This window comes from Epinephelus fuscoguttatus, linkage group LG20, assembly GCF_011397635.1.
Source record: "Epinephelus fuscoguttatus linkage group LG20, E.fuscoguttatus.final_Chr_v1".
NCBI classification, from domain to species: domain Eukaryota; kingdom Metazoa; phylum Chordata; class Actinopteri; order Perciformes; family Serranidae; genus Epinephelus; species Epinephelus fuscoguttatus.
Window position 1 is genome coordinate 10,746,514 of NC_064771.1, and position 26,900 is coordinate 10,773,413.

The 26,900-nt window shown below is 40.4% G+C and overlaps 2 protein-coding genes across 2 annotated transcripts in view; one reads left to right on the plus strand and one right to left on the minus strand.

The window, feature by feature from the left end:
- Nucleotides 1-660: 660 nt before the first annotated feature.
- The window catches only part of usp22 (ubiquitin specific peptidase 22), a 73,176-nt gene continuing 46,936 nt past the window's right edge, over nucleotides 661-26,900 (minus strand). The window contains exon 14 of the transcript XR_007448075.1: nucleotides 661-679. The gene's annotated coding sequence lies outside the window, so the exon portion shown is untranslated. The remainder of the gene's footprint in view (nucleotides 680-26,900) is intronic.
- On the plus strand, nucleotides 8,011-22,931 carry LOC125880467 (somatostatin receptor type 2-like). Its single transcript, XM_049562979.1, has 4 exons — nucleotides 8,011-9,147; nucleotides 12,201-13,081; nucleotides 13,511-13,836; nucleotides 16,590-22,931. The coding sequence occupies exons 2-4, from the start codon at nucleotides 12,694-12,696 to the stop codon at nucleotides 17,019-17,021; spliced, it is 1,146 nt and encodes a 381-aa protein (XP_049418936.1). The 5' UTR covers nucleotides 8,011-9,147; nucleotides 12,201-12,693; the 3' UTR covers nucleotides 17,022-22,931.

A 26,900-nucleotide genomic window follows, 5' to 3' on the forward strand; every position in this document is an offset into this window, starting at 1 on the left:
TGGCTGAATTCTGTAGACAATGACAACTCCAGCTATATCATCAAAACCTCTAACGTGACTAGCGAGCATGATAGCAAGCAGCTAGCGAGAGTGTGGGCATGATAATTGTGTACAGGACTCTTTGACCTTCTAGCGTAAGTAACATAGGCACTAATGGAATCTGAAAACAAGTGGTCACCTGGAGACTCATAATAGACACAGGTGTGAATGGCAATGTGTCTTGGCTGCCCAGTTGTGTTTGGATGACCAAAACGCATGTTGATACCAAGTGTAAACAAGCTCATGCAGATGCTAAGCGGTGCATTGTGTGTTCCTATCTGGAACCGAGGGCCACTGTCCACGCAGCGTGTTTTGACACCCTGGCAGTGAGACCAGGCTGATTTACAGACATACAAGATAATAATTTTTATACAGATAACACTCTATTGTATATATCCCTTTGAATGTTTTGTCCATTTGCTTAACTGAATTTATTGTAGATTTGTTTTTTTTTTTTACTGTATTATTATCGTAAAACAGTGAAAGGAGGCTCCTGCTTCCAAATGGTCATACCCTACGCTCTGGTGCGACTGCTGCACTTCTCTGCCTGCAAGTGATTGACTGCCCCGTCTCTCGGTGGTCCCTGTGGTTGCTGATCTTGATCAAGGCTCTTCTCTGTTCTGGGTCAATAAACTCCCCACTGAAAATAAGACAGCAGAGTTACTTTCCATCACCCGCCACAGGCTGAAAAACAACATTATCAGACCATACTTTTTGAGACACAACAACACACCATGCTAGAGAGACGAGTACTGTCTGAGAAACAGTACCAAAAAAATCCAATGAAAGTCTAAAAGACTGGATTTTTACTAAAAATCTAAATACATTTTGTCATAGATCTCAGATTGAAAGGTTACTTCTTATTTTCTTAAAAACTTGCTATTATGGTCAAAACAGGCATTTTTTTCAGTGTTTTTGCTGATTAAATTAACACAGAGTGGCAAGTTTAAATTATAAGAATCACATTAAATAAAAGTGTGTATTCCTGAGCAATTTAAAAGATACTGAAGAGTTAATCTGGCAGGCATGTGCATGGAAACACATTTTTGCTGAGGGGCGCTGCACATAATAAATGTAAGCACATGATGGTATATGTGCATGTGCTTACAGGAGACATACTTAGATCAGTGTTTCCATCTGCCGTGGGCCTTTCCTCGCCACACAGACAATTTCTCTCTGGACTGCACCTGCCAAAATTTCTAATATTTCATTTTGAATGGTGTCAGACATCCAGTTGTCTCCTCACTAAAGCCACTCAAATGCCCTGAGTATATCATGCACTGCTTGTCGGCTGCTCAGTCATTAACTGCTATAATACTCCAGCCCGACGGCTACACCCCAGCAGAGGAAGTCCCTTGCATCCAAGGATTTTTATGGATCTAAAATGTAGCTCCAAAACTGTGCTGGCAATTATCTGGTCTTTCTCAGCCTGTTTAGCCTGGCTATGCCATTTCTTAGCTCCTGCTACACCAAATTTCTTCACAAGTTTAGCTGACACTCTTGCACTTTGACTTGACGTGATGGAGGATCGGAGGAATTAATTTAAGTGGCACATTAAAAATCTTTAATTTTTTTTTCATATATTTTATGACAGGCACCTTGTCATGTGCTCTTCAAATTTTAAAGGCACAGTGTGTAGAATTTAGGATGATTTAGTGGCATCTAGCAGTGAGGATTGCAACCAGCTGAAACTTGTCACTATTAGAATTCCTTCAGTGTTCATTATTCAGGAGGTTTTTACCTGCATCGGAATTATCCACAGAGGTCTCTTCCTTTTCAAAACAATTGGTCCACGTTCAGAGGGTTTTTACTGGGAGTCGAATTATCTACAGATATCTACGGTTATCTTACTCTCCAAAACAAACAATTTAACCGGTAAAAACACTGAATGAAGCAGTAACATGTTTAAAACAATGGCGTTTTTCAGATGCTGCTCATCATGGAGGGGGTGCTTACTACGGTGGCCAAAGCAAAAAACAAACAAAAAAAAGCACCCACCTTCCAGTTCCCATGCTTGCACGTCATTCTACAAATGGGGTGCCTAAAACCCCCAAAAAAACCTCTGCCCCCTTACGTTAAATAAATCTACTTATGGGATTACAGATTCCTGCCTAAGGATCCTAGACTGAGTGCAGGTTGATTAGAAGAGAGTTGATTAACAGTGAGATCAAGGGCAAGCCATTAAGCACTATAAAGGCAATAAGTATGATCTTTAAATCAATTCTAAGGACCTTTAAAGGAGCGTAAATGTTCTTTTTCCTTTAGATTTGGTTAAGAGTCACACAGTTACAATTTAGAGTCTACAGTTGCATTCTGAATTCTGTTAAAAGGCCATTACAGCAGTCCAATCATGAGTAAATGTGAGCTTGTATAACTGGTATAACTGGCAGGAATGTTCCTGAGATGGTAGATTTGATGGTCTTCAAGTCATCAAGGTTTTCTGACTGAACACTGAACATATTTGAACAGTGAGATGTAAAGACTGGAATTGTATAGGAACAGATGTGTGAGCTCAATAATAACAATTTTGGCTTTGTCTGAAGCTTTAGCTGAGGAATATTTTCAGACCAAAGCATACTCAAACTGTTTCTTAAAGGCATACTGATTTTTCAACCAGCTTTGTATCATAATAATGTGGTATATGTGTGTCTATAAATGAACTATGGTAAACTTCCCACCATTTCCCCAGCACCCAGATCTCCCTGCTTATTTCTCAGCAATTTTTGCTGGCTTCAGTGCTGTTGCTCCAACTACAGATTGTACTTCCACATTTTAGTCTGCTCACACAGAGTACAGAAGTGGATTGAGAGAGACAAAACTCCAATCAAATTGTAAACCTAGGCAGTGCTAATCAAATATAAACCAAGATTCTGTTCCTGCATTGCTTATTTCTCACCTTAGATTTCTTCAGAAACAGATTTTAGTGCACTGTTTTGCTGTAATACAAGAATTTGTGAACAGGGAGTGGGCGTCATACTGTTTCCCGTATTGTAAAAAGCGAAGGCTGAAAATATTGCCATCAAATGGTAAAATTAAGCAGTGCTCTAACAGTAATTTGAGATCATTTGTTAGCAGCCAGCTGCCATATTGTTTCCTGAAAAAAGAAAAAAAAGCACAAGCTCATGTTAGGTCAGCTACTAGCAGGGGCCTTTATTGGTCCAGTGCAGCACAGTGCATTCTGGTAGTTGTAGGCACCTCTTGATCAAAAGCAAATGCCACAGCCCTTTCCTCTGTTTTCTGTTTTAAATGTATCTCTCTACTGCATAGACAACCTAGTCTTATAAAAAGACAAGCTTTCCAATAGTGAAATACTTCTTTAAGGAGGGGAGGTTCGTCAGATTTAAGTGTTATATATGTCAGTGTATCATCTGCAAAAAGGTGGAATGGAATAATGCGAGTGAATGATGAGGAAAAGAAGGGGCATATTAAATGAGAACAATGTTGGTCCCAAAATGGACCTCTGTGGCACTCTAAAGCTTACCAAGGAGGGGGTTGAAACAAAATTGAAACTGAAAAACATTTCTGGTTCAACAAGTAAGAGTTAAACTTCCTTTGCCCACTCAGTTATCTATCGACTTATGACTTATGTGGTCAACACTAATATGAGGGGTCTGTAAGTCCAGGTTGTGTTCAAGTTTTATTCCCCTAGGCAATCACATAATGTGACAAGAAATCCGATTAAGAAACACCTCAGATGGATTACTGGGCCTTTAACGGGCCTAAGGGTATTTTTATTTACAGCTGCACATACTGAGGCTGCAGTAACATTTCAGTATAATACAGCACAATTATGAAAACAATTTAAATCAGAACATCAGATTAGATCTGTGTCAATAAAATAGTACATGTATTTCAGGTTTCCTTTAATATTTTGTTCAGTGTTGTAGAGTATTTAAGATATTTTCTGTGAAAAGGAGTGTCAGTTTGGATCCGCTCTTGGGGGAAACTTCGGACAGGAGTCAAACAGCCTTGCCTCAGAAGTTCAGGTGCACTAGTAAAACTAACAGGACCACCTAAGAGTTCTGTCTTTAGAGGCACAAAATGACTACCAAGACACAAAATGTTCAACAAAGAAACATAAAAACACAACAAGATGCAAACAACTACAAGGAGATGTTAAAATGGCAATAAAGAGACATAAAGCAACTACAAAGAAATGCAAAGTGGCTTCAAAGGGATGACTGCAAATGACATAACTGTGTCTTTTACATGTCTGTACCTTGGGGCCCCTTCTTTCATAACCTCTCCATGGGCCCGGCCTGTCTTGACCTTGTGTACATTATGTGAGGCAAAATATGGCTGGCAGGATGTGGGTTTTTCTAGTACTGACACCCCTTGAAAGCAGCCTCTTTTTTCCTCCAAGCCAAGGCGCATAAAACCTCTCTTCTTCTTCTTTTGTGGTTTTGTGTTGTCAGAGTAGATTGTAAGGACCAAGAATCAGCTTAAAGAATGATCAAGAAGAAAGCTCAAGGTCCTCTGACCTTGGGGAGGTCATTCGTCTATGCTGCGTGATCCATTTGATGTGCAGCACCTTCGCTCTTGCTCTCAGCGCTATGAGCGTCCACATCACTTGTGTGTATGTGCCACAGTACTGCGCTGTCACCAGCAGTCAAGGTGATAAACAGCGCACAAATCATGTCACAGCGAATGCTTACTTTCTCCCCGAAAGAGTTTCCCCGACAAGCGCAGCATCAAGGGTCTGGGTTTTGCAGCAGCATTGAATCAGTCACACTTTGGAGATGTGTTTGTGTGCTCAGCGTGCCAGGAGCCATGAATTGTATGTGAAGCTGGCTGATAAGAAGGCAAAAGAATAGGTCATGACAGGAAAACAGTCAAGAGGCATTGGGCTGCGGAGAGAAAAATAAGAAGCATATATGGCTTGACACTTTTCTGTGGCTGCTTCACTCTTTCCAGTAACACCTTGTCTGCACAGCAAAAACAACACGTCAGTAGCCCAACATCAGCAGCTGTAATCCTCTTTTAGTCTGTCCTGCATCTGTTTAAATGACTTGACAGACCTCACAGTTCACAGTCATAGACATAAGCACCTAAATGTGAAGAAAAGTTCAATCCATGTTGTTTGTAGCTGTGTGGATTAGACAGCTGGACTCTACTTTGTCCTTGAGGAGTAATAAAGGGAAGACTGTAAGAAAGTTTCTGATCCTTAAGCCTTATCTTAAATGGACTTTTACCCTTTAAACTAGGCTTCATATTGACTAAGACATATGTCAGAGTTGAAGGCCAAGTGGAGAGGTGTTGACTGACGACGTACAAGGCTATGTGCCTGTTTGTGTTGAGCAGAAACCAAAGAGAGAGCTTAAGACTCATCATACTATGAATCGGCTATTTAGAAGTACATTGTACTACATTTCAATCAGTTTCTTTCAGCAGGATACTTTGTGGGCGGTGGTATTCAGCAGTAAAATCAATTTTATAAAGGGACATTTTATTGAATGAGTACAGCCTTGCTGACAACAGATATAGTGAAACGCCTAATTAACTTCATTTGAGAGCTGTGAAGCAGTTGCAAAATGAGTTTTAAAATATGAAATAAACTCTACTAATGTATGAGATCAATGATGAAAATGATCGTGTTGTTGGTGTTTCTATAAATCCAGATATGAATTCCCCTGTCTGTTTTACTGAGGGGGATGTGGTGATTTTTTCCATTTGAATCCCAACCATGATCTGAAAAGGCTTCCTCCTAATCACAAGGCTATAGAAGTGCCCACTAAAGCCATTGGCCACTAAAGCTATGGAGAGACTAGGGTGACCTTATTTTCAAACCTCCAAACTGGAACCCATAAGAGTCCCACACATTCTCGCCAGTGACTTCGTAAATAATGGACGTAGCTTTAGTGACCTCAACCACTGGTCTGTGGTCTGCTGTTCTGAAACCTTGAATCTGGCATTTCAGTTGTTGCCATCTTGTTTTTTTGGAGCTGGAAGGGACCATATTTATGTTGTGTATACACCAAATACGATGCGAGTTGCGTTACACACACCTTTGAACGCTAGAATATTTTGTGTTGATGACTCACCTCGTACATGTGAATAACTCCCGTCATCCAGGCGTAGAAACATGTGCATGTGAGTGCCCAAAGGATGCAAACTTTCTCAGGGGGCTTCCTCCAACCACCATCTTTCAGTCTGTCAGTCTGACCTCCTTTTTTTATTCCTGTTTCTATAAAAGTAGGACAGGGTGTCATAGAGCTTGGGGTAGCCACAGACTGACAAGTTCAGCTTCTTCTCCATTCCTCGGATGAATGAACTTCCGCCAGTATGTCCTCGGTGTCATAGGTCCCCAGAGGATCTTAATGCTAATTCGCTGTCATGGCCCAAATTGGTTGCTAAAGTTCAGATCTTTAACTCTTGCAAATACGCCTTTGAAGCGAAATCATGCTACTCAGGTCATTTGCACTGCGTAATTCACGTAATTTGCATCACTCGCATCCTGTCCATCGGCATGCCTGATGGGAATTTGCATCTAATCGTGTCTTTACATTGACTTCACTCGTAATTCACTCGCACAAATTCTTTTATTTGTGCTCCAGGTGAACACATTAGATGAGAGGCTAGTGCTGTGGAGAAGCAATGGGTGGATCTGACGGAGAAGCTGATGACACTATTGGCAGACAGCCTGTGACTGAAGTGGTCCCACCCTTAAATATGTTTAACTTTGGGCCTTATAAAATTGTAAACGGGTAAGTTATAAAAAAACAACCCTTGTACAGTTGTCATGAATGTTGAAATTAGCTATAAAGTCCAAAGCCATTTTGTTCCTGCGTGGTTATAAACATGTTTATTTCTGCTTTAACGTTGGGCATTTTAACATGGGGGTCTAAGGTGTTTCACTCTGTTTTGGAGCCAGCCTCAAGCAGCTGTTTGATGAACTGCAGTTTTTGGTACTTCCGCATTGGCTTCATTTTTCAGCCTCGGAGATTGCCGCTTGGTTCGTACACATGTATGCAGTTATGCATGCACCACAGGCATTTTTATTAGGATGGGGGGGAATTATTTCAGTGCTTAGCACACATGTTGAGCACATTTTTCAACATTATTGACAGTGCCTCAAAATCCACCAAACTGTCCCCTTGAAAACACATAAGACAAGTTTCTTATTTTGTGCCTTACTGAAATCATTTTTTTGGCTCTTTTGTGTTGCTTTGTAGTCATTTTGTGTCTCCCTGTGGCTCTTTTGTGTCTCTTTGCAGTTCCTCTGCACCTTTTTGTGTCTTTTCATGACTCTTTGTGGTCATTTTTTGTACCTTACGGATCAGTACGTATTAATTTAAGTGGCATTTTGCAAGTGAAGGCCAGGGTGCCCCCTTACACTTCAGGCCCCTGTGCCTGTACCGAGAAGGGCCTTTCAGTAATCCATTCATGACTGTAGCCTACAATTTTTGAGACAATTAAAGGCAAGATAGCTCAAATTGCATTATAACATCTACAATTCCTCATATTGGATTTGTTATAAAAAAAAATCCTGCCATCACTGTGACTGTGACCCTGACTGTGACCATGGCAATTTACTGTGCTTTGTTTTTCTTCTTTTTTAGAAAATTAAACTGTAACACAAAAAAGACATCATGTTTAAACTCTCATAACATCTTTCTTTTTAAAGGTTTGCTGAAATTTTAAAAGTTATCCTGTTATGACCGACCCTGACTATGACCATGTAAAATCTTAAGTAATAGCCCATTACTATCTCACTCCAAACTGAACTGAAAAGTTGGCAGCCAAGGCACATAAGCAGTACAACCCTTGAATAATGTTCAGATTGCTTCTTTAACCACTTTGGCTCTGCTGATCATTAAAAAATGAACTTGCAGGTCAGTTGTGGCCCTCAGTGACACACAACACTGAACTCACCCAGAGGACTTGCTGACCTCATCACAACACAGCAAACACACACACCCGAACGCTCCTGAATGCGCACTGATTTACATGGAAGAGGATTTCATAACAGGATATCAAAAACCCTTCTTTTCTGGTGCATCCCCCTCCGAGCAGCTTCAACCCTTTCTATCTTTTTTGGACATAAATAGAACTATTAATCTTTGATAACAGCTGGTCGTAATAATAGCAGCACTTCTGTGTTGCTATGTTGACAGAAGTGGTAGAACATTTTCTCATGGAGAGGTCGTGGTAGATACCCGCCATCTGCACTTGCTTCCTCCTTTATAAGAAGAGAAGAGGGCTGTTGGATGATTGGCTTCATCCTTCAGATCCGAGTGCCATCACTGTCGGCTGACAAGAATGTGCACCATTGACTGTGATCTGCATGTGGGCCGGGATAACACTTGAAATCATTTCAGTGGATGCTGATTGAAGAGGCGACATTGGGCATCATTCTGTGGAGCAGCTTTGGCTTTTATTTCTCTGCATTTACTCTGCACGCATACAGTAGTTTTCTTTTTGATAGACGCATCTAAAATTGCCACGAAAACAACGTTTGTCACTGATACAGAGCTGCTGTGAAAATTCTTGGTTTATCTTAACACATTTGAAACAGTCTGCTGTATGACTCTGCACAGTTTGCAGCGACATAGATGTGTTAATGACAAAAGACACCAGAACATGAGCCAGCTATGCATGATTCCAAATTAGAAAGCCGTGGGACACCGACGCACACGGGGTGACGCGCTCAACGTTTCTATTTATCTGTCATCTGCTCAGACTGTTGCTCTCTCTCTGTCTCTCTCCGGTGCAGTCGTGCGTCCTGCCGCTCTCACTAACTCACCGCGGAGGGATTCAGTGCCAACACTTTCTCGTTGGACGCAGCGCACTGTGAGCGCACAGCTTTTTTTTCCAAACACGCAATCTGCGAAGTTTTGGTTTACAAACGCGGGATATTCCTCGGAGATAAAATGACCTGAGAGACGTGGTATTACCAGCAGCTCTGGCGAAAGTGGCGCGTGGGCGCTTGAACGCCAGCGCCGTGCGTAATAACTCTGGGAGCAGGTGGATGGAGAGGCTGGCGGGATGCAGCTTTCCAGCAGGTCAGCGCCGCTTCGGAGCCGTTGGACTCCATATAGTATCTGCTGAAGGACACCTTGCCACGATGGACTTGATATGAATATGAAGTTTTCAATTTTCAATTTAAAAGTAAGTGATGCTTTTGAATTTTTTTTGCTCGTTTTTTATTGCGCTCATTTAATTTGCATGTCTGTGTGGACTTTGCTTTTGCGCACTTTATTACAGTCCTTCCATAGCTCTGTTTTGTCTGTTTAAAGTCACGTTTTTTGCGTGACGCACAAATCATGGTGCAGAGTTCACTGCGTTTTTGGCACCTTAATGCATTAAATAATGAACGAATCCAAATAAAGTCAACATGTGCTTCATGCGCACTGTGGAATCTAGTCCTGCCTGATGGTATAAGAGGGGGTAGATGCTTCTTCATCCCAGCACAGCCAAAATAATTGGAACAGGTGCAGGGAGAGTTTGTCTTTCAGTCAAAAGGTCAAAGGTTTGTCATTTTATGTCAAAGTGTCCTTGAGAAGAAAGATAAAGCAACATGCTCACTGCTGGAGAAGGGTTTCCACTTCAATGTAAATGAAAGAAAGTCTCCTGTTGAGCTGGACATTCATCACACACAGCCTGCAGGTTGGTGTGAGGCTGCATCAAGCCAAGCTTCTGCTGCTTCCCTGGCAGCACCTCATCCATTCACACAGTCAGCAGTGCTGAGCTGAAATGCAGCTCCTGACACCTGTGATTTATGCTTTTCTGTGAGGTCCATGTGAGCCTATTAGACTTTGCCTATGCAAGAATCTTAATGGTCTCCAGAACTTTTATTAATATAATTATCATGCTTGACACTTACACAGTAATTAGCCTGCCCCCTGCCAACAAATAACACTATAAACCCTTTCATCAGTGGATGTATTATTGGTGCTTTTCTGTGCACTTTCCATGTAGCTCTCCCATTCACTCACTCTCACACTGTATGTGTGGAGCTCCAATGATATGTTTGTAACAACCAATAGAGAGTCTTTAGAATTTTACACTTAAAATCATTTTTTTTAATGAAATCGGACCCCTTTTAATAATAATTATGGCCAGTAATATTTTTAGTAATAATCATTCAATCTAATTACATCCACACTAGTGGTTTTGTAGTGTTAGTGGCGGGGTCCGCCATTCCTGCGCTCACTAGGTGTCACCAAATGAACCACCAGGGAAAACTTGATGATAATAACCTTAAAATTGGACTTTATTGGGGTCTAGAGCTGCAAAGATTAGTTGATTCATTGATCAACAGAAAACTAACAACTATTTTGATAATAGAAAAATCATTTTTTATAATTGTTTGAGCAAAAAAGCCAAACATTTGCTTGAAATTGATGCTTGTCTTTGTCATAAATGATAATAAACTGAGTAGCTTTGGACATTTGGACTGTTGGTTGCAAAAAAGAACATATCCTAATTAAAGATGTCACTTTGGGCTCTGGGAAATTATACTGGACATTTCCCATTTCACTATTTTTCTGACATTTTATTGACAAGTTGATCCATTGATTAATCATAAAATAATGGGCAGATGAACTGATAATGGAAATAATTGTGAGATGTAGCCCTCTTTGGTTTCAGTAAAATCCCTTTAAATTGTGAGAAAGCAGTGAGTCACATGTAATCTCACAAAAACTTCAAAAGTCAGAGAGCTTGTAGGTCATCTTGGCCTTTGAAATTCTGCAATGAATTGTACTAATATGCTTTAGGTTGGTGAGCAGGTCATCGCCACCCTTGCAGCTGTCTGAGTCAAATATTCCCATTACAGAGTGATGGTTAATGTGTGCAGCCATGTGAAAAATGGACCAGCCTCCACTGTTTGAGAAGGCAATGACTGGAGAAGTAGCAATGGCTGGATTTTCCTATTTTTAACTGTGCTGAAATTGTTTGACAAAGCTAATTAGTGATAATTAAGATAATTGAATGATTGTTGTAGTCTTTGATGTTTTTTGACAGATGGGCAGATAAAACACAAAGATTAAAGACTGGCTCTGGTAATTACTGACGGGCATTTGTGGATAGTTTTTTTTAACATTTTAAAAAATAATAAAAGGAAAACACTGTGGATTAATATAAATGACCATAATCCTCTGTCGTTTAACCTTTACATGCGCACACATTAATCACACACAGACACCAGTATGCTGTTCCCTGATTTTCTGTGGTAAACAAGTAAGTGTACCCAACAATTACTCAACAATATCCCTCATTTGCAAAAAGTGGACTGTCCAAAGTGGGCTCACATGTGCCAGTCGCATGTAATTCAGATAAATTCTGAGAGCAAGAACTGGACAAATGTCCCTGATGCTGTCACTGCAGGGGCAGAATGAGTGATCCTGCTGCAGTGCCGGAGCTGTTTGTCCCCGAGATCAATTGAATAAACATTTGTCTTCTGCAGCACAGTAACTTTGTCATGCTCTCGCTCAGGCGTACCTTTTTGCATGTATGCATACATGGGGGGAGGCACACGCTCACATATGCACACACCTGATCTGGATGACTTAGTCACTGTACCACTGGGAAGAATTACAGTCCAGTCTGTGTTAGAAAGTGAGAAGAGAGCATATGAGCAGATGAGATCCAGCTGTATTTTTGACATTGACACAAAATGTCTCTAAAGTAGAAGTCGTGATGAGTTTTGTCGTCACTAACGCCTCTACATTTTCGTGTAATTTTAAACCACAAAGTGTTCAAATCAGGGCCATGACACAGAAGTTGTGTGTGTTTGGGTTGAGTTGTGTAGGGAGTGATGTAGCTCCAGTATTTTGCCTTTCACCCACCCCAGATTTTCTGTCTTTTTTTACTATGTGAGAAAATGGCAAAATTAATTTTTCAAAAGCTGATCATGTCAAATTAGGACTTTGTATCTTGGCATCTTCCCTCATGTCTCTGTCTGCCAAACGCTTGCCGCTAGGGGAATAAGTCGTGTTGAGGATAATGAGAACTAAACATGCAAAAAAACATGTCTGGAGTATTCTTTAGAGAGAATATTTGACATGTATCTCCGATTGAAGACGTGTAAGCAGTTATGTAAAATAACCTTGCAACTGTTGCCATGGATGTTGAGGGACTATTACTACTTGTCAAAGAAAAGTATTCTCAGTTTTAACCAAACTTACTGTTCTTTCACTCTGTTGTCTCTTTCTCCATAGATCTATCTTGCTCTTTTACTGTTTCTCTACAGCTGGGATGTGACACTTGTGGTTCCTCGTTATTGAAAATCCCCCGTCATCCCGATCCCCAGAGCCCCAAATCCCTAGACCCTGAAGTCTTTAATTCCCAAGTTAATCTTAGAACTTACCACCTCAAGTTCCTTTACCCTTATTTCCACAACCTTGCACCATAAAACCAATGCTTTTAAGCTTATAAAAGCCTAACCTCAGACCCAATAATATCTACTTACTCCAAACTCATAATCAGACCTTTACCTCTTACCCCTTGCCATCTTTAGACACTCTGAGCCCTTAGATACCCTAAACCCAGTGGTGTAGTGGAGGGTATACGCAGGTATACGGGGTACACCCACTTCTTTTCCTGGTCAATTACAATATACCCTCCTATCAGCCAAAAAGGAATATATAGGAGCGTAGTACACCTACCTCATCAACTACCACTACACCACTGCCTAAAGCCCTCTCAGTCATCATGGCCTTGGATCAGTGGCCGTTTCTCCCGACTCCCCCCAACATCTCCATCCCTGAGCCCCTCCTGTATGACAGCTACATCCAGGGGAATGAGTCCGACCTGGACCTGAACATCACCGAAACCAATGAGCCTCACCAGGACAAGACCAGCTCCATGGTCATCACCTTCATCTATTTCATAGTATGCACCGTGGGGCTGTGCGGCAACGCCCTGGTTATATATGTCATCCTGCGCTACGCCAAAATGAAAACAGTGACGAACATCTACATCCTGAACCTGGCGGTGGCAGACGTCCTGTGCATGATGAGCCTGCCGTTCATCGCCCTGCAGCTGGCGCTGGTGCACTGGCCCTTTGGGGAGGTGCTGTGCAGGGTGATCATGACTGTTGGTAGGTGTAGAGCTAATGGTGTAATAGAAGGCTGATGATCCACTTGAGAAAGTTGTTGCCATTTTACCAGGCAGAAAAAAAAACACTTTCTCAAGAGAGAAAATTATCCTGTTATCACTGCTGCTGTGGTAACAATTTAAACCAAGATTAACATCTGTACTCTTTTAAATGTGAAGACTTCAGTTGCATATTAGAGTGTTTGTTCAAAACCTCAGACACTTGGATGTCTTAAAGGAGACTTTAGACTGCAGCTGCAGTTCAAACAGTGCTTGCCATCCTGGCTATCTTACTAACAGCCTTTATCTCACTTTATACACCTCCTGCTTTAATAAAAAAAGAGCAAGCATTAACAATTACTGATGCCGTTACTTGATACATATCCTCATTTTACTTTTCTTTCTCCACTGTTTCCCCTCTACGCCCTCCCAGACTCTCTTAATCAGTTCACCAGCATCTTCTGTCTGATGGTGATGAGCATCGATCGATACCTGGCTGTGGTCCACCCTATCAAATCCACAAAATGGCGCAAGCCCCGTGTGGCCAAGCTAATTAACCTGACAGTATGGGGTGTGTCCCTGTTAGTCATCTTGCCTACTATGATCTTCAGCGGCCTTGATAAGGTGCCAGTGTGTGGGATCATGTGGCCGGAGCCCCAGGATGTCTACTACACAGCCTTCATAATCTACACCTTCTTCATAGGATTCTTCCTGCCACTGGCAGTCATATGTCTGTGCTACCTGCTCATTATAGTCAAGGTGAGAGCCTGCCTCCCCATGTGGAAAATTATAATGCAGTCATTTTCTGTTTCTGCTTTTCCACTGTGCTCAAAGTTCAGTGACAAGATATTTTCATCACTGGCTACAGGACTAGAATGTTGAACAGGCATCCAACCGTCACCAAGACTGTGGAGGTATTTTATAGATTCAGACAAAATCCCTTGACAATCCTGAAATGAACAATGGCTTTTGCCACAGCACAGTAAACTATCTCATGAAAGAAGCCAAGGACAGTGCATGTGCATGATACATCAAGTTATTTGTGCTTCAGCTAATATAATAGCTAGGTGCATGGTGAAAGACGACTGTAAAATACCACATTGTAGAGCTGAAATTGGTCAGTCAGCTTTCTCCATAAAGGGCTGTCAACTCCAAAACACATTACCAACTGAAATTAAATTAATTACAAATATAAAATAATTTACAGTAAAGGCTAAGTGCTGGCTAAAATCAAATCAGAACTGTAGGCTGCCAATTTTCAGCTAATTGTAATGTCGATTACCAAGGTGTATTGCTTTATAGTGTATGTGTATTAGTGTATTATGGTATGGGTATTGAATGATGTGTATTTTATTGTATTTCCGTCTTCATAGTATGGGAGACTGGGAATGGGTTTAACACTTTTTGTCTCAGCACCTATAACTTGCTGAATTTTTGCATTAGAATTCTCAAATTTTGACACAAAGTACCCTAATTGTTTCACCACAAACAGCAACGTTGCCAACTTCTGCATCACATAACTCAGTAATTGATGTCCAATACAAGGAGGTCCATTGTAATAACCTGCCAAGCCCGGTCTCACTCCGAAGTCGTCGAAATCTGGCGCTTGGGCAGTGACTTGCGGTGTCAGAAACCAATGAAAAAAGGTGTCCCAGAACATCAACAACCAACACACCCAGGGTACCTTGCACGTTGTATGTGGACGTGGAAAGTCCATGACCAAAAAGTCAATATGTGACAAGGTCAGAGTGAGAATGTGTTGACCTGCCCCACTACTGGGGTACATTGTAACAATAAGAATTGAATTAAAAACAACAACAATTGCACGTAAAAAACTCATACATCCAATAATAATCAAGTCCTGCTAAGGTCTGAGTTGCTTAGCTGTACCTGTCACATGCTTAGTACCTCACGTGGAGTGGGTCCAAAATACAAGTGAGCTGTCTCAGTTAAGTAACCAGCCAAGACATCTCTTCGCTTGCATTTAAGACTTTTTGATTGCTGTGATAGCCCACACAGGGCAGCTGTGCTGATCCTCTTCCTCTGAGGTTTTGTAATTTCTAGCAGTGTTTGCTCAGTGTCACATGGCAGACCGAGTATTATTTGGAGACAGACCTTACTGTCTTTCACACCTGAACATCAGTGTGTTGGCTGTAAAATCTGCAGACTTCTTAACGCAACTATGAAATGTCACATGTAAGGTTAGGAAGGAAGTGGTCATGCAATAAAATAATCTACTATGACTCATAGGTTATCCCTTCTTGGTGAAAATGGTGCTGTTACAACCATCCCTGGTCTCCCTTGTATTGTGTTTTTTTTTTTGAACACTGAAAGCTATATATTTAAAATTAGATAGCAGATGTAAAAGCCCAACTGAGGACAAGAGTAAAAAATTAGCATCACCTATAAACTCTCTCAACAGCAAATCACTTTAATGCTCAGTGCTGGAACTATGTTAAATTGCATCTTCCCTGTAAAATCAAATAAATAAAAAACTAAATCATGATTAAAGATGATTAGATTAATAATAACTTACAATAACAACAGAACACCAGAGTCGTTGCGAACGCAAGCTAGCTAGCCCAGGCTAGCTAATTCGTACTTTCACAGGCATTCATTTAATTTCTAATGGGAATAATTTAAAAAATACAGCAGGTGGTTGGAAATTGTCTCAAACAGAGGTGGAAAAAGTTTGCCAGGTGGGTTTAAAAGAAAAAATGATTTACTCTGACAGAGTGTGGCTGCCAGAAGCAATATAAATTAGACCATTGTTTTAATCAATGCTATTGAAGGTTTAGTTTATGGCCACAGATGGCAAGACTAATTGCACCACACCATCTACACCCTCCTGGATGGTTTGTATGGACTTTAGTATGTTCTTCAAACATTACAAACCTGACAATATTTTGCCGTCAAGTTAGTCACTAAAAGCACGTCTACCATCTGGTGAGATTTCTTTTCAATAGTTGTTCCTTTTGCAAACTTTATGAATGCCTGAGTGACTAAAATGGGTTCCCTTTAAGAGCCATTTGGCTTGCTCCTACAGGGCAGGAGCTTGCTAGCATTCAAACATTCAAGCTTTGAAAATCTTAAGAGAGACAATTTTATAATCTGTTTCCTCGGCTTTTAAAAGAAGAGCTAGACATTTTGACAAGTACACATGCGAAGGATGAGAATGCCACTGTAGATTAAATTTGAAGCAAAAGTTAGCAGCCAGTTGGCTCAGCTTGGCATAAAGATCAGCATCCGTAGATCTCACTAATTTACATGTTATGTCTTGTTTGTTAAAGTCACTTCCCCCAGACAAGAAATAGTCCAGCACATAAACTTAGATAAAAACACAAGTTGGTGTTTTGGGAACAGATTTTAACTTTGGAAAGAGCCAGGCTGCGTTCTGTCTTTATGCTAAGCCAAGATGAAGCCCAAAATGTCAAACCTTTACTTTAAGATATTTCTTTGTGGCATAGTGTGAACATTGTGCTTTTGTCACTGACAGTCCATTCCTTTGCCAGGTAAAGTCGTCCGGCATGCGAGTGGGTTCCACCAAGCGCAAGCGCTCTGAGCGCAAGGTGACGCGGATGGTGTCCATCGTGGTGGCGGTGTTCGTCCTTTGTTGGCTGCCTTTCTACATATTCAACGTCACCTCCGTCACCAGCTCTATCAACCCCACCTCTGCTGTGAAGAGCACCTTCGACTTTGTAGTGGTGCTCGGCTACGCCAACAGCTGCGCTAACCCCATCCTTTACGCCTTCCTGTCGGACAACTTCAAGAAGAGCTTTCAGAACGTCCTGTGCCTAAAAAAGGTGGCGGGCCTGGACGAAATAGAGCGCAGTGACAGCAGGGCAGACAGGAGCAGGATGGTTAACGATGCTATGATCATCAACGCCAACTTGGAGACTCACAATGCTGCCCTGCTCAATGGTGAACTGCAGACCAGCATCTGAGCTGCAGTCACATCCAGGGAGGCCTAAGAGACTCAGCAGTGGCGCTTCCAGACTGATGAGCTGCCAGTACACTGCCACTGACCCTTGTTCAAAGATGCGGGGGCAGGAGGATGATGTAATAGCTGTTGCTCATGGACATCGACACATGAACAAAGTCTAAGTGAAAAACAAACAATTTCGTAAGGGTTTGCAGAGGTCAGGGAAAGTACACTGACTTCAGCTCAAAACTCTTGATATTTGGGTTAACGAGGCAACTTGGGCTGGTTTGCCCTGAGGCGGAGCAAAAATGTATCTCGCCTGAAGTGATTTTCAGCACAGCAGAAACAAGTGATGTTGAAATCAAACATAAATAAGAGTGCTGTGTAAGATTGCCAGCACTGAGGTTCCTTGAGTTGTAAAAAGTCATGCAGACTGAACCAAAATTGAAAAACAGAAGTGCAGGATCTGAGAATGGACTGCTGTGGACCCACTGGAGAAATACTGGGGGTAATTCACCCATGGTAAAGAGAGATCTAAGGGGATAGAGCACCCTCCAGCTCACCTTGACGGAGTGTTTTGAGAGCTATAAAGGGTCTGCATTGATTTGAGTGTGGAAATACTGCTGAAGAAGTCAGCCAAATGTTTCAGTGGAGATCAGCCAACACTGTAATACTATAGACTTTGAAATACAAAACTCTGAAACCACAAGTCAAAGGTGAAGAGCTTCATGGTTATGTTTTATTCATACCAGCTGATTAGTCTGGTCTTTTGATTATCAGGGCGACAAAATGGCAAGGCCCCCTCAAGATGACATCTTATTTACCGAAAACCGGAGGATGCTCCTTCCTCTCTCTTGCTGGCACCTTGCGGGAGGAACAGCATTGATCTGTAAACTCTCGAATCGGACATTCTGGATTATTGATTAAGTAGAAGGATGGAAAAACATCTTGGTGGCCACTCTGACCTTGCCATTTATAAAACAGCTTGACTTTGTATATACAAAATGGCTTTCTGTCAACCTCTGGGGAAAAGTTCCTGACATGGATGATGACTCTGTGTCCTAACCCACATGAATTTCAAAGGCATTCCCTGCTGTAAAGTTCTGTGTTCTTGTAATTTGTCATGGACAGCTCTGAAGCTATGTTTGTGAATCCATCATATGTACTTTATGCTTCACTCTATATGACTTTGCCTGGTCTTAATATTTCTCCCTGTGCCAGTGGTGCCATTGTAAAGAGCCCATTTCTACTTGTAAAGTGCTGTGTTTTGACAATGTAAGATTTCCTACTGAGTTCATGCTGAAATGTGGTCACTGCCCTCGGCTTCACATTTGGTTCAGCCAGTGTGTGCTTGCAAGAATGCCTCAGTTTCACAGAAGGCAGAAAAATGTGTCATGTAGTCTAACAGGGAGAAAAAGGCAGGATATAAGGAGACACAGAGAGAAGGAGATGGAACACATGAAGGCAAAACTTGACAGATTTTCGTAGGGTGGATGGATACAGCTGACAGGAAGAGAGCAGTGTGTGTGTTTGTGAGGTGAGTGATGAAGAGAGATAGAAAAATAGAGACATAACTTTAAACACCTATATAAAAACTCTATAAATTGTTGTTATAAGCCTTTTCACAGCCACTTTAGATGTTACCAGCTCTTGTGCAACAATGGCTCAGAAAGTCTGATTGTATTTGTTAAGTTATAACTTTACTCATATGTATCAATATATCAAATATACAGTTTAAAGATTTTTAAAAGGATGGTAAAAATTGAGGCAACAGGTGGTATGGGTCAAGCTCTAAAAACTATGGATCCTACATTTCCCAGGATGCAACTGGATTGTACCTTTCATCAGAACCTCTGAACATGTTATATGCCCACTTTAATGCTAATTATAAACATGGATTTAGTGTGAACTTAGTCATTACATTGCCACCAAGGCCACTTACTGTTAAAATATGAATTGTACGCTCACATATTGTATACCAAATGCCACAAATAATGTAGTTTTAACCTGTCAAGTGACCTTGAATCAGTGTATCTTGCATCTCGTGGCCTTCATTACACTGGATGGAAACGATTAGCAGGCGGCAGCTATAGATAAATGTGCATACATCTGCAGTACATTCCTGCGCTATTTATAATTAGCAGAATCCTGAGAGACAGAAGACTGACAGGATGCCAGATTGATTAATGGAATAATCAATCAGTCAATCAGTAGAATGTCATAGAGTTTACCCTGTTTCTTGTTTTTTTTTCTTCTTTTGTTTTTTTTAAGCCATGTTAATGGTGTAGTTCAGTGAGTGACAATACCAGTCTGTCAGTTCACCATTGTGGTTCATATTGAAATATCTCAACAACCATTGGATGGATTGTCATGAAATTTGGTACAGATATTCATGGTCATTCAATTGTAATAAATTTGGTGATCTCTTAACATTACATCTTGCATTATCATAAGGTCCAATTTTTAATTTAAGACCAAATACCTGCAAAACTAATTACATTCCGATTAGCCTCAGCTGTACTTTGTGTAGTTTTTTAGGAACTGTTAGCATGCTAACAGCTAAACAAGCCAGTAGGGGAATGCCCATAATTCTGACAGCTCATGACTCAGAAGCCCCAGTAGTCCAAAAATGTCCCATCGGACCATAAGGCCATTTGTCCAATAGTCTGTTATCCCAAAAACAAATGCGCATTGCTCTAAAGGGTTGTTTCTCTGAAAGTAGTTTACACACTCATTATGCAGAATGAAAAGGACCTTCTAACAATTGTGAAGACATTACCCACCCTTTTCTGACTATTCTATTCTCTGACTGGCTAGTATGTTGCATTCATTGGTTGGGTTGGTTAGGTTAGGCATGGCATGACTAGGCATGACGAATGAGATTTGGTTAAGGTTAGTAGTAGAATATCAGGGTAAGCCAATCACAGGCAGAGTAAGGCAGGTCATGCCTTCGCATAAGTAGGAAGGTCCGATGACATCATTTTGCATAACAGTTAGCCATGTACTTCTTTTTGGGCCTTTCAGTCTATTGGGACAGTTTTTCAGACTACTGGGTCAGCAGAATTATGAATCGTCGTAAAATGGCATGGAACCAAACATCATACCTGTTAAATACCAGCATGTTAGCATGCCGATGTTAGCATTGAGCTCAAGTACAGCCACACATCCACTAGCATGGCTTTAGACAAGTTAGTTAGTTAGTAAATTGGAACGTCTGTTCATTTATTTACATTGAAATAGCTCCAATGAATATATATGTTTAGCAACCTTGAAATTAAACTTACACCATTTGTCAGGATCATTAGCTTTTATAAATTGGCTTGCTAGTAAATTAGCTGGCTAAACCAATAGCTGTTTGCTAAGCTGGGCTGACACCACTTAATCTTGGAAGGCACTGGCTATCAACTGATGATGATAAATCTTCTGGGGGGCAACAGGTGATATTTTGGAGGATCCAGTGTAGCAAGGAAATATCCGGGACAAAACTCTTCCATGCGCCACTCATTTCAGCTAGTCTCTAAACACAGAAATCTGCATATACATGATTACATTTCAGCCAACTCTTTACCTGCGGATTAAACGTGATAGATCAGTACTACTCTGAGTACAATCACAAACCACGAACGCTTTTGATAAGAAAATCTTGTCCCATTGCCTACAGATTCTGCATATATGCATATATCTGTTTATAGAGATTAACTCCACTAAGCTACCGTTTCCTAAGTACAACGCTACAACAAAAGACCTTGTCACAGTGACCTAAACCTTATCACTCCATTAATACTGACTGAATGAGCCCACATCCATAGCAGATATCTATTTCCGTTTCAGCTATCAACCTGTTTGTGCACAGTGGCTTTTCCAACGTGCCTCCATGATTGAGCCACACCTGGTTGCCAGGAGATTTGTCAAATAACGGCAAGCCTCTATAGCAATAAGGTCATCCACCACATGCTGCGGTGTCAGATTCACTTCATCCCAGTGTATCAGTCAAGTCATAAGCCATCAATCAGTGCAATCAAAGAGATGAAGGGCCAGACAAGGCTTGTCCTGGGAGGTTACGGCAGAAAATAATTTGGCATGGTATTCTTTCTCGCTGCTGTCACTGCTAGTTGTAGTATTTGCAGCAGGGTCAGTCCCATCTTCACTCACAGGTCAAAATACTCACAGTCATAGACATTTGAAGGCATGCATGTAGGTACAGTTTCATATGATGTATAAGAATACAAGAAATTACACTCTCTAGCCATGTTGCTCTCAGTGTGTCACACAGACGTAAGTTGTCTGAGTAATGCAGAAGGTGATGAGGGTGACCAATTCTGCATACTGACCTAGACTGTGTTTGTGTAACTGTGTGAAACATAACATGCCAAGACCAAAGGCTGAATGTGAATGATACCCAGTACCAGAAACATGTTTGGATTGCAACTCGATTATTACATGTAAAGAAACCTGTGAATGAAACATGTTGTATCTTTTTGTATATCTGCCAATATTCTGCCAAATGTGTATCACAGCAAGAAACTCATTTGACAATCTCACCCATTGCTGTTAAGGTATTTAGCGCCTTCAAGCCTGAAGTGCAAAAACTATTATCTCATCATCCACAGTTAATTACTTTTGCTCTGTCCTTCTATCCTTCTCTCTCTCTCTTTCTTTTGCATGCACAGCTGGTGCAGAATAATATGAGCCAACACCAACCCAAACTCAACTGAGCTGAAATGAACTGAACCATACTGAAGGAAACACACTATGCCTGTTGTTGCTGCTGGCTATTTGGACATACTTAATGGACTTAATGTACTTAATGGACCATTCTGATGTTTATTAGATGTTGATAACAAGGTTTGTGCCAAAACCAGTGTAAATGTAGCGCTAAAAGGACAGCTGAGGAAATGAGATGGTGGCGGTTGTCATTTTGTGAAATCCAGACCTAATTATCTCTCTGAAAATTAGGTCATATTCTGGAAAAGTAATTTGAGTCGACATGGCTCTTTGTTCACCAGGCACAATTAAGCGCCTAATGTAAAAAGGGCATTTGTCCGTATTTCTGTCTGGTTCCTGCCACTGTATAGTGTACAGATGAGAGGAAGAAGCAGGGGAATGGGAAACCTCTGCCTTCTGCGCTCAAGTTTCTTTTTTTGGAAACACAAGTTCATTTGCGAAGGGCTAGAACGTGTACTCCTGAGGATGCACCGTTCAATATTAACTCTATGTATTTGTGGTATCCTCTGCTTGTTCTTGCATGGGGAAGATTGCGTATCCCATTTTATGTGTCTCCTCATTAACCAAAACCAGTGTTACTCACTTACTGGGTGGCCACCTTTTTTTGCTAGGAACACGATCAGAAAAAAAGGTACAGAGATGTGCTTGAGTTTGGGTTCAGCTTTAGCAACAGCAGGTGCCACTTTGTAGCTTTTTAAGTTATGATCAGCAGCAAATACGAGTTGATCTTTTGGTCAAAGAAATAAAATTGTATGTAGGTTTCAACACTACAGATGAGAATCTTGATTGAGCCACGTTTTAGCCAGGCTGGTCATAACTTACATGCTTGTTTCTGACAGTGTACAGCCATGGATACTTTTATGTGCAGTTACTTTTATCTATGTGCCTTGGAACTAAATATAAACTCATGTGATGACATCAATGTACAGCAAAACAACATTGTAACCTGTTTCTCCCAAAAGCCAAGCAACCAAAGGCCTTTGTACTGTACAAACATGTTGGTAACCAAAACATAACACAGACCTATTGTATATCATTTTAGTACTCTCTCCCCAGCTTACATAGCTTATGTTTGTGTGATATAATGTGGGAAGCAGATATTTATTTGTGACTCTTTATTGTTGCATAGAATATAATGTGATCATTGATTGTAATGGACAGGCCACAGTGTCCTCGTCTCTGCAATTAAAATGCAGACCAGTTTCTGCTCCCATGGTCAAACCTGTGTATTTGTGTGTCAGTGGATGTGGTTAGTGTTGGCGTGGACTCACTTAGCTAAATACACTATGTATGATGACTGTTGTATATCTTAGAAATTTCCAGGAAATGCAACTTGGAAGGGCTCTTCACTGTGTATTTCTCCCAGGAATGCAATCCATGGAGGAACTCCAAGTTTTCCCTAGATCTCTGAACACATCATACAGAATACACTGTTGTATACACATAGTGCCTAGTGTGGGATTCAGTGAATACCAGCGTTTCTCAAGGGGATGTGAACTCTCTTAACACTTAAATATCAACACTCATTCAGTCACAACAAAGCTCAACAAGAGTTTGCAAAAGAGAAATTAGGTCTTAGCTCAAGGAGTCCTATTCAGTCATGATTGTCCCATTCTATACCATAAAAGGTATAGCCATTAGGAAATGTTTCATAACCACTTTCACTGCACTCAAGAACTGTTGTTAAGTCACCTTATAAGACACATATGTCCAAAGTCTGGCCTGAGGCCAATCGTGGCCTGCTGACCAACTTTAAACAGCTCTCCGCTTGACTTTAAAAATATACTATATACATGATATTGATTTATCAAGCAAGATTGCTTTGCAGTTTTCCTTCTCCTCAAAATGGTTGGACTATCACCCAGTTTCTAGACATTCATCAAATAGGAGCTACAGAAGTGGACCTAATGTGTATTCTCAAACAGATGGTAAACAAGCAAACAGAGCGATTACACAACAGCAGTCATTTCCTGTTAGGAGATACGGCCACAGAAACGATGTGTAAAGTTGACAGCGGTGGGGGAGCGGTGGAAAGTTGAATACATTTTCACTGAAAGATGATCTGTCTCATTTGTTTGAGTGTTTGTTTGTTAGTTTTAGTAACCAATTTGATGTGAAAAGCAGCTGGCCCTGAGGTATTTTCACATTATATAATCTGGCCCCCATTCCAATAATTTTGGACACCCCTGTTGTAAGCATCCAGTTAGTGACCTGAAAATAAAAAACTGGATGTCAAGGTTAAAGCAGGCTAAATTTAAGTTTAAATGTTTTAGACATCTAAGTAACATTGTTTTGGCAGCATTTTAATGACTGCATTCCAATATTAAGCCTACTGTAGTTAAGAACTGCTTCACACTGAAACATAGTAACATGACTGCTGTTTAAACATTATATAACATAGTCTAAAAAACTTGAGCTTACCAAACAAATGTTTTGTCAGCGGTGCTAGCAGTGTAGCTCTAGAAATGGCAATGTTGTTCAGTTGGTCAACCACTTTGGTCCAGAGTGACTGTCGATAGATGATTTGCCTTGAAATTTTTCAAGATAGTGCCATGGTTCCCACAGGATAAAATGCAATAATCCCATAATTTTCATGCCTTACATCAGCCTTAGCTGAACTTTGTGTTTAGTGCTACTAAGCATATGTTAGCATGCTAATATGCTAAGCTAAAATAGCGTCCATGTTAGACATAAACTGCTTAACATTATCATATCAACATGTGGGCGTGTTAGCATTCTAACATTAGCATTTTACTCAAACCACTACTTCTCACAGAACTGCTTTCACTGCTTTCACTAGTGGAAGTGTTAATTTAAGAGATCTGTAAAACAATTTTGACATGTAACAAATATGTTTTTTACCTGTAAAAATTCTGTTTTAGCCAGTCAAAACTGATACATAGATATCCTTAGTTACCAGTAATTCCCATTTAACAAGTAAGAATAATGATTCGGCCTACACTGTGACTCGTGGAAATGTAATGATATCAGCCAGCAACTGCATCTCTGATATGTCCGACATATCATCAAACTCTATTGAATATGTAGGTGTCAAATCATTAATGTACCAAAATGCCATTGGGCAACTTTGGATATGTAACCAAAATTAGCACAATATGTATGTAAGTCACTAAAGGTACAATGACATTTTTGACTTTTAGAAATTTCACTTTCATAACTAGAATTCAATTCTAAGTAGTTATAAAAGGAATTTCAGATATTTTGAATATAACTGTTAGTAGTATGAATATTATTTCCACTGGTTACAACTGTATTTTAGATATCTGAAATTACATTCTTATTAGTTACAACTCCACGTTGACACACCAATAATGTAATTTTGGCTAGTCAGAATCGAATTGTAGAAATCTACAATTCAGTTTATGATAGCCACAATGTAAGAACAATAGATATCTACAGTGAACATTGCCACTAGTAAATCAACAATGAACATTTTCATTAGTGAGAACTGAATTATAGATATCATTCAGCAGAAATGCAAAGTCAAAATTACATTATGGATATATCAACCTGAAAATGTAACAGGTCAAATCTGATTTCAGAACTGAAATTACAGAGATCTGTAATTCAGTTTGAATAAAAGTCAATGGAAAAAAGTTGATTAGTTGTAATTAAGTTACAGATCTTTACAAAGAACATTTCCACTTTTAAGAAATCAAGAATCAATATTTGGCCCAATGAGAAATCAGTTCTTTAAATAGAATTACTTCTGGTCACAATTGCATACAGATATGTTGGCTTGGAATCCTAACAAGTCAAAAAACAACTGATATCTACAACTGCTAGTCCTGCAACTGATTAAATGTTAAAAGGGCTTGCCATAAACCCACAGCCTCACATGGAGACAGCAGCTAAAGCTTTAATAGCTAATCCAGGAGGCTACTTTCTATGTTTATTTTCTGTCACACTCAGAGACATTTGAAACGATTTACATAAAATTTGATTTAATTTGGAAGTCTTTCAGAGGCTTGTGTGGCTTCTTTTTATGTTAAGTTAAGCTTGTTAAGTTATTATAACCCAGTAATCAGAATGGTCAAAATGAATATGGGAAAAATACCAAATAGTTGAAAAATAGCAAAATGTCCTTAACGCTTACAAAGCAGCGGTAAAGAAAATTGTGTGAAGTTGTAGCTAAAAACCTAAATCATCTTATGAGGTGACAAAATCGTATGAAATGCATGTTTCACTTGGTCTAATGTGGATTTATTGAGACAGGCTCAATTCAGTACCTTCCACACAAGCAAGGCTACTTGTGAATACCTCATATCACCTCTCGTTCTCCCTCCCGCCTGAGTCGCCTCCATATGACTCACGACTATGAACACTGTGCCAATCTGCACTGCTGAGGATTCAGTTCCACTGTAAAAACAAGTAATGCATTCAATAATGAATGTCGTGCTTGGGGGTGTTTTAATGTGGTGGTGACGGTGGTGGTGTCAGGTGAGAGGATGGAAATGAGGATTAAATGCAAAAAGTAGAAGTGAATCCACATCCACCTTGAGCCAGCTAAATACAAGTTTTGGGAGAATCAAGTCTAAATGGAAAAAAGGCAGCAAACACGGCCATGTGGACAACTACAGATTTATTATAGCGGGTCAGCACTGTGCCAAAGCCTTGGTACTGTGATCAAGCCTCTGTGTTTGACCTTTTCAATAACCAGACAGAAAAATGACTTGTCAAACTACTTTCGGAAAATCTTTTGAAAAGTTCTGTTACATAATACAGACACTCGGGAAGACAAACTTAAGCCAAGTAGACCAAACTAGAATCAGTGTATGAAAAACTTCATGTACCACAGCTCATATGAAGTGTACTAAACATGAGGGAAATCAAACTCTGAAGTTACTTAGGCTAATTTCAAAGGTCAGACAGAAACCTGTTCAAGCAAAGATTAGGTTTCTGAGTCAAGGTTTCAGCTTGACCATTACATTTTTCCAGTTTGCTCTGAAAGGTCTTCCCACACGCAAGGCACAAGCTAAAAAAACCATAACACCAGCAAGGCCGGTGTTACAAAGCTCATCATGACTACAATGGATATTCGTCATGCTGCACTTGATCCTCGCAGAGAATTCAATCTGTTCAAGCTCACGTTCTACTCCCACTATTAATAATTTTAGCCATGTAGGCGTCCATTTTTTACATAATAGATGCCATT